General features: G+C 40.6%; 1 protein-coding gene across 1 annotated transcript in view; it reads left to right on the forward strand.

Moving 5' to 3' along the window:
- mgat4a (alpha-1,3-mannosyl-glycoprotein 4-beta-N-acetylglucosaminyltransferase A) overlaps positions 1 to 17,440 on the forward strand; it is a 41,715-nt gene that overhangs the window by 6,821 nt on the left and 17,454 nt on the right. Inside the window, exons 2-3 of the mRNA XM_079665313.1 lie at positions 12,039 to 12,206; positions 14,226 to 14,366. Coding sequence (XP_079521439.1) covers positions 12,039 to 12,206; positions 14,226 to 14,366 — 309 coding nt within the window. The remainder of the gene's footprint in view (positions 1 to 12,038; positions 12,207 to 14,225; positions 14,367 to 17,440) is intronic.

The raw sequence follows: 17,440 nt of genomic DNA on the forward strand, positions 1-17,440 counted from the left end.
ATCTATTCAGTTTAATATGGTATAACTGCATATTTAGAAATGTTTTGTTTAAAAGATTACTTTATCTCTAGCTCTATTTAGAGTTACTTTTTTTCTTTTTTTTTTCTAGTTTAATTCTTATCTTTTTGATGTGATTAGTATCAATTTACTGACCTGGGAGTGCCAATATTATTTTGTGGTAAGTTTAAAGGAATGTCAGATGAGAGTCAGCTGACAGTCAACTGAGCTTTGAATCCCTTTTGTTATGAGGTTGCCAACATTTGGTCCTTTGTTCAACTAATGATTTATAAGGCATACAATAATAGTCCTTATTAGTCTTCTTACAATGCTGTATTAAGAAAAAAAGATTGGTTTTATCAAACAGAGTCTGTCATCTTTAATAGAACTTGCACATCTCTATATTTTTTATAAACTTAACACAAAAAGTAAGGAAATTCGTTTTCGGTAGATGATTTCTTTGTCGTAACAATGCTTATTGCCAATACATCTCATACCGTTGGAAAACCTGTTTTCTTACCTTTCAAATGGTGCAACATTTGTGACTAACATGCATTTGTGGGATGAGCAGTAGAGCTGAGTATGTGGGTTTTGCCCATGAAAAATGTGACAAATCTCCTCTGCCAATGCCAAACAGCAGCCACTCTCTGGACTGGTAGGGCTGCCAGGACCCTGCCAGGACCCTGCCAGGACCTGGAACCTCAACATGTTCTTTCTGCCTACAGCTCTTAGATCGTAGGGTCACAGTGTGGAGAATGCTTTGCTGATTGCTGCACCTATAGAGTAGGAGAGGATGGCCTGCAGTCCTGACCTCAAGCCCATCGAACACTTTGGGTCAGCTTGGGCTGCTGTCCGTGGCCGAGTGACCAACACAACCACGTTGGCTGACTTGGGACAAATGCTGGTTGAAGAATGGGATGTCATCCGACAGCAGAGTGTGACCAGGCTGGTGACCAGCAGGAGGAGGAGAGGCTGTTGTGGCTGTGTTTGGTTCTTCCACACACTAATGAGGCGGCTTGTTAAATTAATAAATGGTTAATAAATGAAATGTTGCCAATATGTTTTGTTTCATTTGACTTCAATCATCCAATCCACCAAACAAAACCAAACAAGAGTCAACAGAAAAAAGCTGTTTGGCATTGGCAGAGGACATTTGTTACATTTGTCATGGCCGCGCCCCACATACTCAGCTCTGCTACTCGTCCCACAAATGCATGTTTGTCACAAATGTTGCACCATTTGAAAGGTAAGAAAACCGGCTTTTCAACGGTATAAGATTTATTGCCAAAAGGCATTGTTACAACACAAATGTCCTTACTTTTTGTGTTAAGTTTAGATGTAGTGGATGTTTTTATGGGTAATGTGCTTATAATAATACAAACAAGGACAATAACACTATTATTGTGTTCTCTGTAAATACCAGCTCTGGCTTGAGAATGCTCCAAGGTGCTTATTGTTTTAGCATATTTACTGAGAGTTACAGTAATATTCACAAAGCAGAAAAAAACACTTCCGTTTTGCAAATGGGACTTCCTCCTAGCCGTGCCTTTCTTGAAACGATGCATTCCCCTTCCTCTGTGGTTAACGCATGGTTTCTCTTCCATCATCACATCATCCAAAACACAATGGACCAAAAATAGCACGAGTGATTGCTGTAAAGAAGGCAAACTGTTCGGAGGATACGGAAGGTGTTGGGACAGATAGGTTCATTAGTAGGCTAGATAGAGAGAATAGAGTTTGCACATTGTGTTTTCTCATCTGCCGATTCTGGATGTTTATGTGTGTGTGTATACATTCAGTTTGTGCACTGGGAGGGAAGGCATTCTGCCAGACAACTCCTAAGTGGCCTGGAAGGAGGAAGGGAGTAGAAAGGCCACATCTTAAAAGAGAGAGGATGAGAAGAGCCTCAGGTGGGATGTTAGGTGGAGAGAAAGGATGAGAGTGCTGACAAGGCAGTGGGACCTTGGGATAAGTTACTTTTTCTGTATGTTGTACCCTGCTTTGCCACACACACACACACACACACACACACACACACACACACACACACACACACACACACACACACACACACACACACACACACACACACACACACACCTCTTTCTCCCCAACTTCCCCACTCCTAACAGGGATAGGCGTCTTCAGCTGTTAGTCAGTTAACAATCATCGTTGCTTCCCCCCGCGTGATTCAGCTCACTTCCTGTATCCCGCACTGCAAAACATTTATTCATTCATTCATTCATTCATTCAAGCAAGCATGTTGCTTCTCTTTTTTATGGACCAAATTCCCCGACAGAACACAACTTCTCTTCAGTGTGAGTGAGAGATGCCGATTGTTTGGGCTCTGCCTGCTCTCTGTTGATCCATCTGGTTTTACACAAGGAGCCGTTTGTACAGGCAGCGTGTGCTCAAGGTGATGGCGTTTTCATTGACCAAAAACCACGAGTTTACAAGTTAAGGGCCATATTGACTTTACAGTAATTCATACAGAAAGTACACACAGACCCTCATTGATATAGAAAGATGCCAAGATGTTTTCACATGAATCCTCGTGGCCGGTTTTTAGTTTAAGGGCAGATTTATCCCAGTTTCTTACCGCCGCTGCTAATCACATTGCTCTGTAATCATTTCATATTGCCATACTGATATAAATCACTGTCACATTAATACTTGTACCCACTGAACCCAGTGCTTAGACTTCAAGAACCAGAAATATCAGTTGAATACAGATACATTCGTTTTTTGGAAACAATGACAGATAGAGAAAGGGCTGTAAATACACATTGTTATTATCTATCTGTCAGCTACTGTATTTATGAACTTATTAATTATTTAGCTTTCAGAATGATGGATTACATGGCCATTTGTGACATTTTATGTATTTATTTTTTAAGTTATTTAGTTTTCATCAATGAAAATTAAAAGTATAAAATCCTCATATTAAAGAGGCAGGAAATCCTTTAAAAAATAAGTTGTTATAATGAATTTAACCAATTCATATATTAAGTGATTATCAACATTTTTGCAAATAATTTCCTGTCAATCAACTGAGCAGTAAGTGGACCAAGTGTCTCAGCTCTAAAAGGAGTTTTTATAGTGGACTCTCTGGACTCCCAATGGATTTCATTAACGATTGATTGTTGACATTCCAGAAAGTGGAGCTTCCAAAAAAAAGAGTCTGGCTGATAGCAGTGCTACAGGAGCCAAGTGGAGGTATGCAGAGCGGGTCTACTTTCTGCTCAGTGCTGTCAGACAGCATTCCCTGCCACAGAGACACACATTCAGTCTGCAGGAGCTTATCATCATGACCCACTGCACAGTAAAGGAAGAGGAGTGGGTGGAGTTCAGAGGAAACAATGAGCCCATAGTGAGGAAGCAAACTGCATCTAGGCCTCTAGGTTGGAGAGTTTTAGGTTGGAGAGTTGCCAAGAGCCAGAGGGACATATTGGTCCGGCTTCTAATGATAACACTTTACTTCTTGACCCCACAACCCTTTCACTTTACTTTAAAGAAGAGGTAAAAGGTTGGTGGTGTATCGCCAAGAAAAAAGACAGGATGAGATAAAGGTGTGCTTTTTCTCTTTTCTGCAAACTACACAGAACCGTTCAGGGAGTATCACCCGCCTACTCATGGATCGACTTGCACTTTTCCTCAGGAAAATATCGCCAAGAATCAATACTACTACTGTGTGTGTGTGTGTGCAGTGTGCAATATCAGCTGTGTGTGTGGGTGTGCTTGTTTGTTTTTTCTGTGTGAAGATAAGCGTTTCATGATTTAGACACAGTGAGACTGTTAAACCAAAAATGTTGAACTTGAACCGATACTCGCCAAAATACTAATTATTTTATTTATTCATCTTTTTTATTGAGTCAGGCACAATGAGTTTACATTTATACAGTCAATATTTATTTTTATTTTTTTCCCCTTTCCCCCCCTCCCGGTCCTAGCTAGTAAATTAAATAACTAACTAACTAAATAAAATAGATACATGTATAGGTAAAAGTAAAGTAATGTAGAAGATAATATTAAAAGAAAATGTATAGATAAAGGAATAAAGAATAGTAACAGTAATACATGTACCCATATACTCACATATGTATACCCACATATACATACTTGTGTGTACATACCCACACACATGTACACATGCACATACATACACGTACCTACATACATACATACATACATGTATAAAAAGACACAAAAAAACCCACATACATTCGTAGTTCCCCCCCTTTCTTCTTAATTTAGTGTCTTAAGTTCAGCTATGTAGGCCATCAAATAATTCTTATTTTTTCTATTGTACCATATGTCGACGTGTTAAAATCCGATGGGACGCAGTAAACTCACTATTGTAAACAAAACAATCCCGTTTTAAAGTTGACTGGAGGATAGCTACAATTAGCCTTTGATGTTTGCTGTTAGCAGCTAGCTGTTAGCTCTTTAGCTAATCTTTGGCCCAGGAACATCATGTTAGAGAGGGAATAAAGACCTGTCACACTTCATATATGACTGTGGTTATGAATAAATAATTAGTACTAATGTCCGTTTGTCTCCATAAGTCATGTAAGGCAATTGCGGCGACGTCTGTTAACTTTTAGATCCGCTCCCTAAATGAGAGCAAATCCAATATAATTAACCATTCCTCTTGTTTTCCAATCAATCTGTGGTTCATGTGTTGCACCATCTGCCCTACTTAACCCCAAACGGCCTGCTTAAATGCTTTGTGTTGCAACTAGCAGCTGCAGTGAAGAAACCATGTGGCCAGCAGGTGCACCGCTGGAGACTCTTCATACATGTATAATGCATGTAGACATGTTTTGACTACATGTGCATCTTACTTACATGTGATTTGCAAGACATAGGAGTCTGGCAGGTGGATTCTGTAGTTAGAAGTCAAAGAAAAGGCTCAATGATGTGGAATCTTTCCAGCAACCAAACCAGTTTGATGACTGTTGAATTTGAGTTTAGATTTTACAGTCTAATGTAAATAGGCTGAAGTGCTTTTGAGGTCAATCGGCTTTTTCAGGACACAGAGACAGTCCGCTGAGATTGAGATTTGGGCAAAAGGCATTTGACAAATGGGACATCTAGCAAAGGGCCCGCATCAGGGTTGAAATAAGGTGCATTAAAATGACAAGCAGTTTCAGGTAATGTAAACTCAGCATGATCATCTTAGCTAAACACCCAATGCTTTTTATACAAACACCAATTCAAAGTATTTTTATATATACAGGAACATAGTGGCATCAACATTTCCAAGTAAACTGAATTCTCTTTACATTTTGGATTCCTCATAAGCCACTTTCATCAGCCTGTGTATTTTGATGGTAACCGTTTTTGCTCGAATGCTCCAGTAAATGATTCACTAGCTTTTCTGTAGTTCTTTGCTTTGACAATTTGCTCCCATCCTTGCCAGGTTTTCTGGGACTCAGGTCTAGACTTAGAAAATCCCTAATCACACCAGTTTATAATAACATTTAAACTTTGCCTCTCAAGGAAAACTTGAGATTTGTGATAATGGCTTTTATAGATAAAATCGACTTGACTTGTTACCTCCAAACATCAGTAGACAAAAATGAAATCCATGTCTGTTTTTAAAACACCTGGGGTCGCTTTTACAAAGATATTTTTTGTCTTTAATGTGTTCTTAATATTGCTCTTTAATGCCTACAAATGTATTATGTGTAATAACGAATAGTGTTGTTAAATTCTGTTTTGTCAACAATAATTTTTAGCTTGGAAAAAGTCTCAATTTACCCAGAATTCATTAGTCACTGTCAGGAATGAGACAGTTTTTGCAACGGTAGACTTAAAGGTAGGGTAGGTAAGAATGGAGAAACCAGCTTGAGTGCGCAAGAATTTGAAAGTACGCAGCCGAATAAAATCTGCCCCCTCCTCCAGACTTCCTTACAGAGCCCCTCCTCCAACACATACAAACGCGCACATGACCAATGAGGGCACGAGATAAGTTTGTGCATGAGATGGAAGGCTGACAGGCAGGTAGGCCATCCAGTTATTTTAGCCTGGCCGGCTCAGATGATTGGTCGTGCTTTTTACAGCGTCACGGCTTCCACAGAGGACATTTTTTAATGTATTTATTGTCAAAGCATTTAATGTATTCATTGCTATCGGGATGTTAAGAGCATTCCATGGAATATAACAAAAAGTGTTTCTGAAGTGAATTACCTACCCCACCTTTAAGACATACATAGGAAGTCTGACTATTAATAATAATAATAATAATAATAACTTGAATTTAAATAGCGCCTTTACAAAGAAACATACAAGGACAAAAAATAAAACATACAAAATTAGTTTGATATAGGCCTTACTCAAAGTCTGTCGTTGTGAAACCACCATCAAGTTCTTCTATAATTTATATGAGCTTGTATTTCAAGGATAATTAATCGCCACTTTACTCACAGTGGAAAATGACTCCCTTAAAAACGTCTTTTGGCACATTTCTGGTTGTAATTGTATGGAATGAATAGTGCTTATACTATCTGTTCTTTATTTCTTCTTCAAAAGCCATGCCCTGAATACAGTTAACCACGGATCAGCATGACAACTGTAAAATAACGGTCATTATTTCTCAATGACTGGAATGGGTGTGGGTTTCCTGGTTATTTGTTTAGACATGATTTCGTGATTGATTGTTAAATTTAGGAGTTGTGTAATGCAAAGTGAAATGTGCTGTAAAAGTGAAACATTGCTTTAACAAGGACATCTGCATACTCTGCTGCACCTCTCTCACTCACACGTAAACTGCATCAGCACTCATGAAGCCTCAGTCAGCAGCACGCATCAGCAAGGAGAGCCAGGTCAAGGACGAGATCAATGCGAGGGCTTTGATGAGCTAATGCATTGACTGATAAAACTCTTAACACTCTGTTGGGTTCAGGGTTGGATTTCTGTGAAGTATTTCTCAGATCATCCTTGTTCTCTCCTGTGAAGTTTAGAAGACAGAAGTTTGAAGATCTACGTTGCAAAGCTCACGCAGCCTTGTCGGTTCTATCGCTCTCTGAAATCTAATCTTCAGATAGACCACTTAAAGGCCATTACCTGGGTCAGTTTGAGCAAGCACAGTGCAATAACAAGTACAACAACAGGGATGATGTGACGATTAATCAATACGTTTATTTAAACATTGTTTACATGGGGAACCTATAGATTCATGAACACCTAGTCAGTTCATGAACACAGTCCATTTGTTGTTCTTAACACGTATGAGTCTCATTCCTGAGGAAAAGCACGTTCTTCATTTGTTTGCACAGGAACTTTCTAAACAAAATGAGTATTTGAAGCTCACATTAAGACATTAGCAAACACAGGCTTCTTGTTTTGACCTAAATAAGTCTACAGACAAAGCTGTCGGAAGTTTAAACTTCAACTTTTAACAGATTCATTCAACCATCACATGGAAACTCCCCGTCTCATCTATTTTCCATTGAACGGCTGGTGCCAGTTAAAGCCTACAGATTGCTCTTTAAAGAAATTAGCATTCTTACCCAAAACGGAACTTTTGGTAGAATAAAATAAACACATTATCTTCAGATGCTGTAAAAATGCCATAATAAGTAGCAGAATTAACTTTGAGCCAGAAATGTGTGTCTGTGATTGAGTGTGAGGCTTTTAGCTTGTTCCTTTTTGAAGAGTGTTTGTTTTAACCGCCATTATACAGTATATTCAACTCCCAATACCTCCCACCAGAGTCATACTGGGACTGAGAGGCTTTTTATACAAGTGCCCAAAGCTCACATGCCGAAAACATTAACACTTACACAGTTTTTGTGATATAAATAGAAGCCGATGATGCCAAAGACCTTGGAGACACTTTAGGATGTTTTGCTGACACCTTCCTCCTCAGTTTGTATTAACACGTCACCACTACACTGAATCAACACGAGACCCGCCAGACATGCCTTGGTGAGCTAGGTGAACAATAAATCACAGTGTAATGCCAACTGCTGCTACATTCAGTACCAACATGTGAGTGTTATACTTACACATTCATGCACATTCAGCTACTTAATGTTTTTTGACTGAGGCAATGAACATTTGAGGGATCAGTCCAAATTTGTAAGGGCCACTCGTAACACCCCTTAATATTGAAAGTATTAGGTTGGCCTAGTCTGACTGTGAGTGCCATGCTCAGTAGATCTGCAAGGCCCAAGCACTCATGCCACAGGCTGATAGCAATTACTGACATCAGAGATCGAAAAATAAAATCTCTGTCTAGATGGCCAGACCGCCTCCGCCTCGCATATCTCTATTAAAGATTCAAAAGAACAGAGCAAAGAAATCAAGGAGAACAATTCAAGACAATCTATCAACGGAGAGCAAGTGCAATGGGTACAGAGAAAAAACAAGTGTATCACAGGATGGATGAGTAGAGAGCTAAATACATAGACTACACTATATCATATATCGGAAATTAAGAGAAAGGGGTTTAGACTGTCTGTGTGAGGAAACATGTTGGATGCAAACAGGAGAAAGCAGAGGAGAGCTTGTTAGTCACTTTGCCCTTCCCCCGCATCGCATGGTTCTGGAGAGCAGAGAAGAATAATGAGATTCAATAGATGTACTGCAGACCTCTGGTAATTGTTTAATGCATTTTCTGTACCCATCATGCATCAGCTGCCTGTATACCAGCAGAGTAGTTCCTGCTATTACTTAAATGTTATGCTGATACCACAGAAAAAAAAAAATGATCCCTTGTTTTTTCAGCAGTAAGTTAAGGTCAACTAAGTCAAAGCATATCAAGAATGACATTTAACTGAAATGTCAAGATATTTACAAGTAAACATTGCCTAACAGACTTGGCATTAACAGACTGCTCTGGTGATGAGTGAGGCATTTCCTTTGACGGTAATGTGATATTTCTCAATATTTGGAAACCACCTACTGTTTCACCACCTTATGCTTCTGAACAGGTGATAGATATAGCTCAATAGAAACCTTAGGCGCTTTCACACCAAGTGCTTTTCCCACGAATATTTCCCGGAACTTAATTCCCCGGAACTCTTTAATTCCTGAACTATCAAGTAGATCGCGTTCACACCGGAATAAGTCCCTGAGGGAGGATTACGCAAATGAATCCGCTGACGTCACTTCTTCTTCTTCTGCTTTGGGTTTACTGGCAGGCCGCAAACAACTTCACTGCCACCCGAAGTCCCGGATAAATCGTCAGAAGCGCCGACTCCTCCTCATCACTCCACCGCTCCCACGTTTTATTTTGTGTTGCCATAAGTTAGTCTCTCTCCGTTGGTGCGCTGGGCTAATGCTAATAATGCTAATGCGAGCAAATAAAATGGCAAACAAAACATTTCTGAGTTTTACGGGGCGTGGTTTGCAATTCGCCTAGCCAATCACCAATTGGAAAAAAAGTTCTAGTTCCAGATCTTTTTGGTGTGAACGCAAAATCCCAGGAACTGTCGGAACTATTCCTGGGAAAAGCACTCTGGTGTGAAAGCGCCTCTTGTCTACTTCACGTTTCTGTTCCTGTTGTGTGTCTTTGTTTCTTTGCTCAGTAGGATTACAGGTGTGGTCACATCTCAACAAGACTGAAGTCCTACAAACAAAGGGCCCACCTGAAGATGAAAGTCTGTTTTTAGTTTGAAGCTGCCCTTTTCATGAGGTTTTTTGGCCAAATGACAGCATCTGTCTGTGTGTCTTAGAGATCAACATTTAGGAGGAACAACGTGGTTCTGTGTGAAAGAGGATACTGGGCAGAGAGGCCGGACAATAGCTCAGTCAGAGAGAGTGATTGAGAGGGGAAGATAAAGTGAGGCTGGGTTTTGTTGTAGTGAAGGGCTCTCTGAAAGGGCACGATATATCTACTTTCAGAGGAAGATCAGAGAACACACACACAGATAATGCACACACAGATACACACAAACACACCCGAGGTCTACTTTGTTCTCTCCCTGAAAGATTGTCAGTTTTGGAACAAATTCATTTTCTACTGCTAATAGTGACTCTTGACTTGTTTTGTAGGTATTCCACTGACTGGCAAACACATGTTCTTCTTGATTTGAAATCATCTCTATTTTTATTAATATAGAGGCTTGTTTATTTATTATAATCCGATAGTCAACCGTTATCCATCCACCTGACAGGAGTTTCATATCAAGATGCTGATTGTGTGTCCGGGTGGGACTTGGGCCTGTCACAGTAAAGTCCACTCTAAAATGTGCCGATTTTTAAAAATGTATAAATACACATTTAAGAGGTACTCTGAACGACGGATTTCACAGGCACTTTTTGGTCACACAGGATTCATTCATTCATTAGGAAAGAGAAGTGCCTTTTGCTATCTTTCACAGATATTTGACCAACATTTGAGAGGAATAAGCGTTTTGGTTGTATGGGATAAGTGTTGTATATTTAATTTCTGCCTATAAAAAAGACAATCAAAAAGAAAGGATATAATAAAGTGTATTTATGTTGCACATTTAAAATGATTACAAAGTCCTTTTACAATTTCAAAACAATACGATGGTCAGGTAAACACATTTATAAGAATACTAAAAAAGAAAAGACCCCAAACATAAACATTTCCATGAAGTAAGGTTAGCATTAATGCTGACTCACTGTTTTGTTTTCAGTGTATTCAATTCATGTTTAAATGTTTAATGTCATCCCACCAACACACCACAGCTTCTTCTTCAAAGAATTTCACAACATTTTATTTTAAACTGTCACACCAACCACTAGACCTCTGTTTCCTGATAAGAGCCCAGGCTCCCCACATGTTCACAGTAAACGGCTTCTAACGTAAAAGGTTATTTCCACTAAAACAAACGTGTAGCTGAAATGAGCAAAAAAGCTGCTTCTGTATCATTGTTGACAATATTATCATATGGTACGACATTAGGAATAAAAAAAACAGGTTTGGGACAGGTGCTGTAAACTGTACTATCATAACAAATCTGGTTGTGAAATAAAAAGTGCTCTCCCTTCCCTGTGCAGCTTGTCTTAATGTACTCATCAGATGTAATGCTCTTATCCAAAGTGCTGAAATAAAACTGGTTGAACTGAAAAGAGACTCGAAAACGCAAATTCTCAGTCAAGGCAATTAGTGTTTAGGGAGGACCCGAAGTTAGGATGTTAAAGCATTGTGATATCGGACAGGTTTGAACACGTGAGCATACATACTTGAATGCAAACAAGAAGGAAGCGTGAAACAAGTGAAGCGTGAATGGTTATCTAAGCCAGTATTTTGATGCAATGCCAAATCAGTATTCATATTAACATCTCTCAGCATTTCCTGTTATTAATCTTAGTGCTCTGTGTAGCATCCTGCCAATCCTTCTGTATGGTGTTGTTGCTGCATTGGCTTAAAAAAAAAATGTATTTAAAGTTTTCATCATCCTGGAATAGTTTAATTTGAGACATTCTGGCTCTGCCCAGGAAAGTAGCGCCAAAGGGAAATATAAGCTGAAATGGATTGCTTGGATGAGCCAGTGTAATATAAAGGTCATTGCATACATTGTGTTGCTGCGAAATGTACACGACTCAAACTGCCATGATAGAGTAACTCTCTTTTCTTCCAAGTATTAGATTGTGTTTGATGCCTATTCTGTAGGTGTTACTTAGTGGCTGAACCCTGCTCCCAGTTTTTTAAAACAGTTTTATAATAGTTCTACATTTTCTCAACTAATTAATAACTTCTTCTTCTTATTGTGTTAAAGTATCATCAATATTTCACCAGAATAAATTCCTTGTATGTGTAAACCTACATGGTGATAAACTTGTTTCTGATTCTCTGAGCTTAGAAGTGGACCTTAGTCGGACCATTGTTTTATTTCTAATTTCTGCAATTTAAATAGTACATTACATACACATTCCAAAGTGACTTGCAAAGCAGCTCTAGCAATCTGGGGTTCAATATTTTTCCAAAGGACACTTCAACTTGTTGACTGCATGGGCTGGGGATCAAACCACTGACCCTCTGATTGGTAGATGACCAGCTATGACCATGTAGCAGATCCTGTTCTAATGCACTCAATTGGTTTCCTTTTTTTCCCTCACAGAGAAGCTGATAGCGTACCAGCGGGAGTTCCATGCCTTGAAAGAGCGCCTTCGTGTGGCCGAGCACCGGACGCTGCAGCGCTCGTCGGAGCTCAACAACATCCTCGAGCAGTTCAGACGAGCCATCGCCGAGTCCAACAGCAGCAAAGATGCTCTCACAAACTTCTCAGGTAACGGACATACAAACGCATACAAAGACCTGTTAACTAAACGTGTACACCAGGGGTTGGCAACCCTTGGCACCGTAACCAGTGGCACACTAGGAGAACCAGAGCGCGTCTCCAAGTTACCTGCAGAAGGAAACCATGCACGCAACGCAGCCCCACTCTCTTTATCTCTAGGTGACATTCTGCCGCTTTCCTCCGTGGTGCAGTGTTGATCGTTTCATCACGGAGGAAAGCACTTCACTAATTGCAGTACCCATAAGGAGCTGTACAAATGCCGCAGTTTTTGCGTGGCTGTGTGTTTAGTTGAAAGCCCAGTGGCGATCTGCTCATCGAAATGATATGCTACAAAGGGGCGGACTGGCCATCTTGTGTGTTGAACTTTCCTGTCGGCTCCCAGACCGTAGTCGAGGAGGGCAGAAGCAACAAGCTTCAGGTTCAATAATAACCCACTTTAGCATAAATGACTGGAGAGAGGCGAGCTCTTCTTGGGAGGCCGTTGCATTTATTTAGCTGTTCTTTTGTTTCACAAAATACATCACAGACCTCTGTTTTTCTGCTGCCTCGTTTCACTTCCAGAAACATACACACGTTCCCTCACTGTCGCTCTACCATCCACAAACACAAGCCACACCCCTCTTCCTCTCTCTCTCTCTCTCTCTCTCTCTCTCTCTTAAAGGGACAGCGATCTCATCTCACTCTGCATGACCCTAATATCATAACATGTGTGCTCTGGAGAATCACAGAACGGACGATCGTCCTTATTATTATGCCGTTTAAACCAACTATTTAAATGTGTTTGTTAAATTCGGCATCATGTAAGTTGCGCTGACAGGTCCACACACTGCTTCCCCGCAGCGAGGCTCCCCCGCCCTCCTGCTGATAGTTGACGAGCAACAAGCTCCTCAACCCCCCCCCCCCCCCGTTGATCATTCTCGATCGTTGGCACGCTGATAAATTTTTTTTTTTAAAATGGCACTTCATATCAAAAAGGTTGCCGACACCTAGTGTACACTGAAGTAATCACTTTCAGTCATTTGTGTTGAATAGCATAGCTAATCCCACCATCCCTCTTGTGCAGTATCCTTTACCCTTGTTGTATCATTTAAAATCAACAAACACGCAGCTCCTACAAAGGCTTTTTAGTTTTTTGTCTGCTTTTATGTTTCAATCCATTGTAACACAGTGTTATGAAGATGGCTTAATCTTATTAGATTAAAGAAAAATGCTCAGGGGAAGTACCTTTCGTTTTCTTTCTAAGAGCTATTACATTTGTAATGGAAATGGAAATGGAAATGTTCTTTGCTCATTTTCCGAATGACCAGATTCTCAAAGGCCTTTCTGTGAAACCTACAAAACCACTTTGTGGACACAGTGATCACAAGACCATGTCACTGCTCGCCACAGCACATGATTCAAATAACAGTTAATGTCTTGTTTGTACTTTTGTTTTTTAAGCCTATGCTGCACATTGTCTGCCAACTTTAAACTGAATAACCTAATTTATATTCTGTTCATAAATGCTGTGTTATACTTCTCAAACTAAAATGGATTTACTAATTTAGGTTTTGATATGAATGCACACACACACACACACAGACAGACAGACAGACAGACAGACAGACAGACAGACAGACAGACAGACAGACAGACAGACAGACAGACAGACAGACAGACAGACAGACAGACAGACAGACAGACAGACAGACAGACAGACAGACAGACAGATTATTTAATCCTATTAATGGCTGCTGGGGACTAGTACCACACATCATGAGCTCTGCCTAAGAGAAATACAGTATAACCTTGTTCACTATGTATTAAGTCACAAGCATAGAAGATCCTGCTGCCAGTGATTTTTCATTTACACTTCAAGGAGTCTGAATTGTGCTTTTTTAAATGTTTTATTCAAGAGCAGGAGCACATTAACAGGTGGTGCTTTTTAAGTCAGCATAATTATTCCACTCCTGTCATCCTTTAATGAAACTGAGGAGCGGAGTCCTCTAAACGTGTCCCTGCTTTCAGATGAGACACAGAAACTCCTGAAGGAGCTCTCCAACAGGAGACCCCTCCAGGTGCCAAACATCTACCACCACCTGCCTCACCTGCTCAACAATGAGGGCAGCCTGCACCCCGCCGTGCAGGTGGGTCTGGGCCGCACAGGAGGTAAGCAGTGCACACGCACGCAACAGTTACTGTCCTGATTAATGAGCTTCTTCTCCAGAATATGCATACTACACAAACACAACAAACTCTCCCGAGATGCTCATTACTCCAGAGAGAGAGAGTCGGGTCTCAACAAGTCCTCTATGGTGACTCGTTCACTACAACTATCCCCTCTGGAATGAGCTTGGTAATAGGATATTTTTAGAGAAGATAATTACTTTATAGTGTCTGTACAGTGTAATTCTTTATTTACTTTACAAGGTGTGTATTTTAACTCTTATCTTAATCTAAGAGGAGTTCCCTTTTGCTCTCATTCATTGGTCTTATATTGGACATGAGGTGCATTGTAAAAAAAAAAAAAAAAAAAATGATGTGACCTTCAACAAAAATGTACAATAGGAAACACTCCTTAGCCAAGTATGTGTTTAAAGAAAATGTGTATTCCTACTTATGTACATTCATAATATAAACAGACTTGACTACACTTTCATTAACCCTTTTTACCATTGATGTAGGGTGGGTGGCATTGAGTTGTTGAGTTATCACTAGTTTTCTTTATTCAAGACACTCACAATCAACTTTTACAAAAGTCAAAGATGCTGTCTTTGATAAGCCTCCTCTTTCACACGGACAATGTATCTCCTTTTTTCCTTTTCTCTATTAACTCTTCTTTTAAACATCCCCATTTTGATTTGTTCCCCTCAAACAGCCGCGTTCAGCATGTGATCTCTGCTATATCAGGTTCTCTCGAGGATTACTTATCTGGCATTGGGAGTGATAGGGGGAGTGAATGTGGGGCTCGAGTTTAGGGGCTAAACAGCTCAAGTGGTGTTCCCACATTCCTAATGACAATGACCTGTGGGGGGGGACAGAGGCCCCTGCCAAATTAGAGGAAAGGAAGGAGGGATAAGTTGGGGGGGGGAAAAGGAGTTTCTTGTCCCTGACCCTAAGCCTGTTTGATCAATGAATGCAAGGTATTCCCACAGGACCCACGTATAGATGCAAGGCCTATCATTACCATCTCTTAACCATTGTCATGCTGTCTGCTTTTATGACAGGCGGGCAGGTATTTGTTACCTTTCTAAGACTCGTCTTGGCTTCCCTCAAAGAACGTCTAGCCTCTGATAATGCCAAGTTTGTTGTTTGCCACTGCTTTGTTCTCCCCAGCTTCCCACCCTTAAACACTATCAGTGGTGCTCACTTGAATGCTTAACCACGCTCGAGGTATTCTGGGGAGTGATTGTTGATGTCTGCGGTGGGGGGATTCACAAAAATACATACTTGTCTCATAGAAGTGTTTCCCCTCCACCACCAGTGCATTCCCCATGCCGTCATGCTTCCTTTTTTTTTTTCTGTCAGTCGTTGTTTTTCGTCATCTAATTCTTTCAATGTTTCACTTTCCCCTTGTTTCTCTGCTGGTCTAAGCATATCTGACATTGGGATATTTATAGCTCGGCAAATTAGGACAGCAGCTCACTTTAAATTGAACAAGGATTATGTGAAGAAAACAGCTCAAAGAACCTCTGAGACTGAGAGTGTTGGAGTAGGGTCTGACTGAAGCCCCTTTTAGACAGAAACCAACAAAAGAGCATTATTCTGAATGCAGCCGTGCTTGTTCCAAACACACAAACTGCATGGCCTTTATAGACAACCAGCTGGCCAAGTTGTGCCTAAACCCACAGGAAGAGCACCAGTACAGGCTTTGATGCAACTGTTCATCTGGGCCAGACGGTGAAATTACAACTTCTGTGTCATTTGATGCCATGGATCCCAGAAACACTTTTTCACTTTGACTTCTATTGTGAAGAGCCGTCTTTAAATGAGCATATTTGGAGTTGAATCAACTTCCTAATTGAATTGAAATTGAAAAACCCTTAGCTAAAACATTAGTTCATTAAGTTTTAAATACGCTGGTAGCTGAATCCAGATTTATTTTCCTTCTTCCAGTCATGTGACTAGCTGAGCCGTGACCTGATGTTAAGTAGTGGCTCGGGAATAGATATAAATATCGTCCAAAATCTTTTGTCTTTGGCTTCATGCGCCACTAAGCAACTTTCCCAGGAATGAACAGGGCCCTGCTTCAAACTCTGTATCCAGTTGTCTTTATTCCTCCATGCTTGTGTCCCTTTACACACAGTCAGTGTGTGTTTTCTTTCAAGGCATTTATTTAAACTGACCAGCTATTAAAAAGTTGCACTTCGAAAATCTATTTTTCTCCAAAATGTTCAAGGTTCTTTATTTTGTCAAACGAACATAGCTACAGTGTAGTTATGCCGATGAAAATATTAGGTCACAGGCTCCTCCAACAGTGCAACACAATAACACAGATACACAGACAAATATAGTGCAAGTAAATAGTAAATACAAAAATAAAAATAGTTTGAAATAGTGCAATAAGAGTCTATATGCAAGCTATTGGAATGATATATTAGATAATAGATAAATAATCACTAAGTAGCAGATGAATGTTATGGATGTTGTTTCAACAGTTCAGGTGTTTAACAGTCTTATTGCCTGTGGTATGAAACTGTCTCTGAATCTGGTGGTTTTAGTCAGGATGCTGCGGTACCGCCTGCCAGACGGCAGCAGACTGAACAGTTTGTGGCTGGGGTGATGGGGGGTCTTTTATAATTCGGAGGGCTTTCTTCCTGAGCCGCTGGGAGTAAAGGTCCTCCATGGATGGCAGCTCCGTCCTGATGATGTTCTGTGCAGTTTTCACCACCCTCTGTAAAGCCTTACGATTGAGGGCGGTGCAGCTGCCGTACCAGGCCGTGATGCAGCCAGTCAGGATACTCTCTATGGTGCACCTGTAGAGTATCCTGGAGTCCATGTTGAACCTCCTCAGCATGAGGAGGAAGAAGAGCTGCTGTCGAGCTTTCTTGCTTACGGTGACGGTGTGAAGAGTCCATGTCAGGTCCTCAGTGATGTGGACCCCGAGGAAAACTGAAGCTGCTGATTCTCTCCACCGTAGTCACATTGATGGCGATGGGGGCGGGTCCCTCTCTCTGCTGCTTCCTGTAATCCCCAATCAGCTCCTTGGTTTTGCTGACATTGAGATGGAGGTTTTTATCCTG

The sequence above is a fragment of the Notothenia rossii genome, assembly GCF_949606895.1.
Source record: "Notothenia rossii genome assembly, chromosome: 2".
NCBI classification, from domain to species: Eukaryota; Metazoa; Chordata; class Actinopteri; order Perciformes; family Nototheniidae; genus Notothenia; species Notothenia rossii.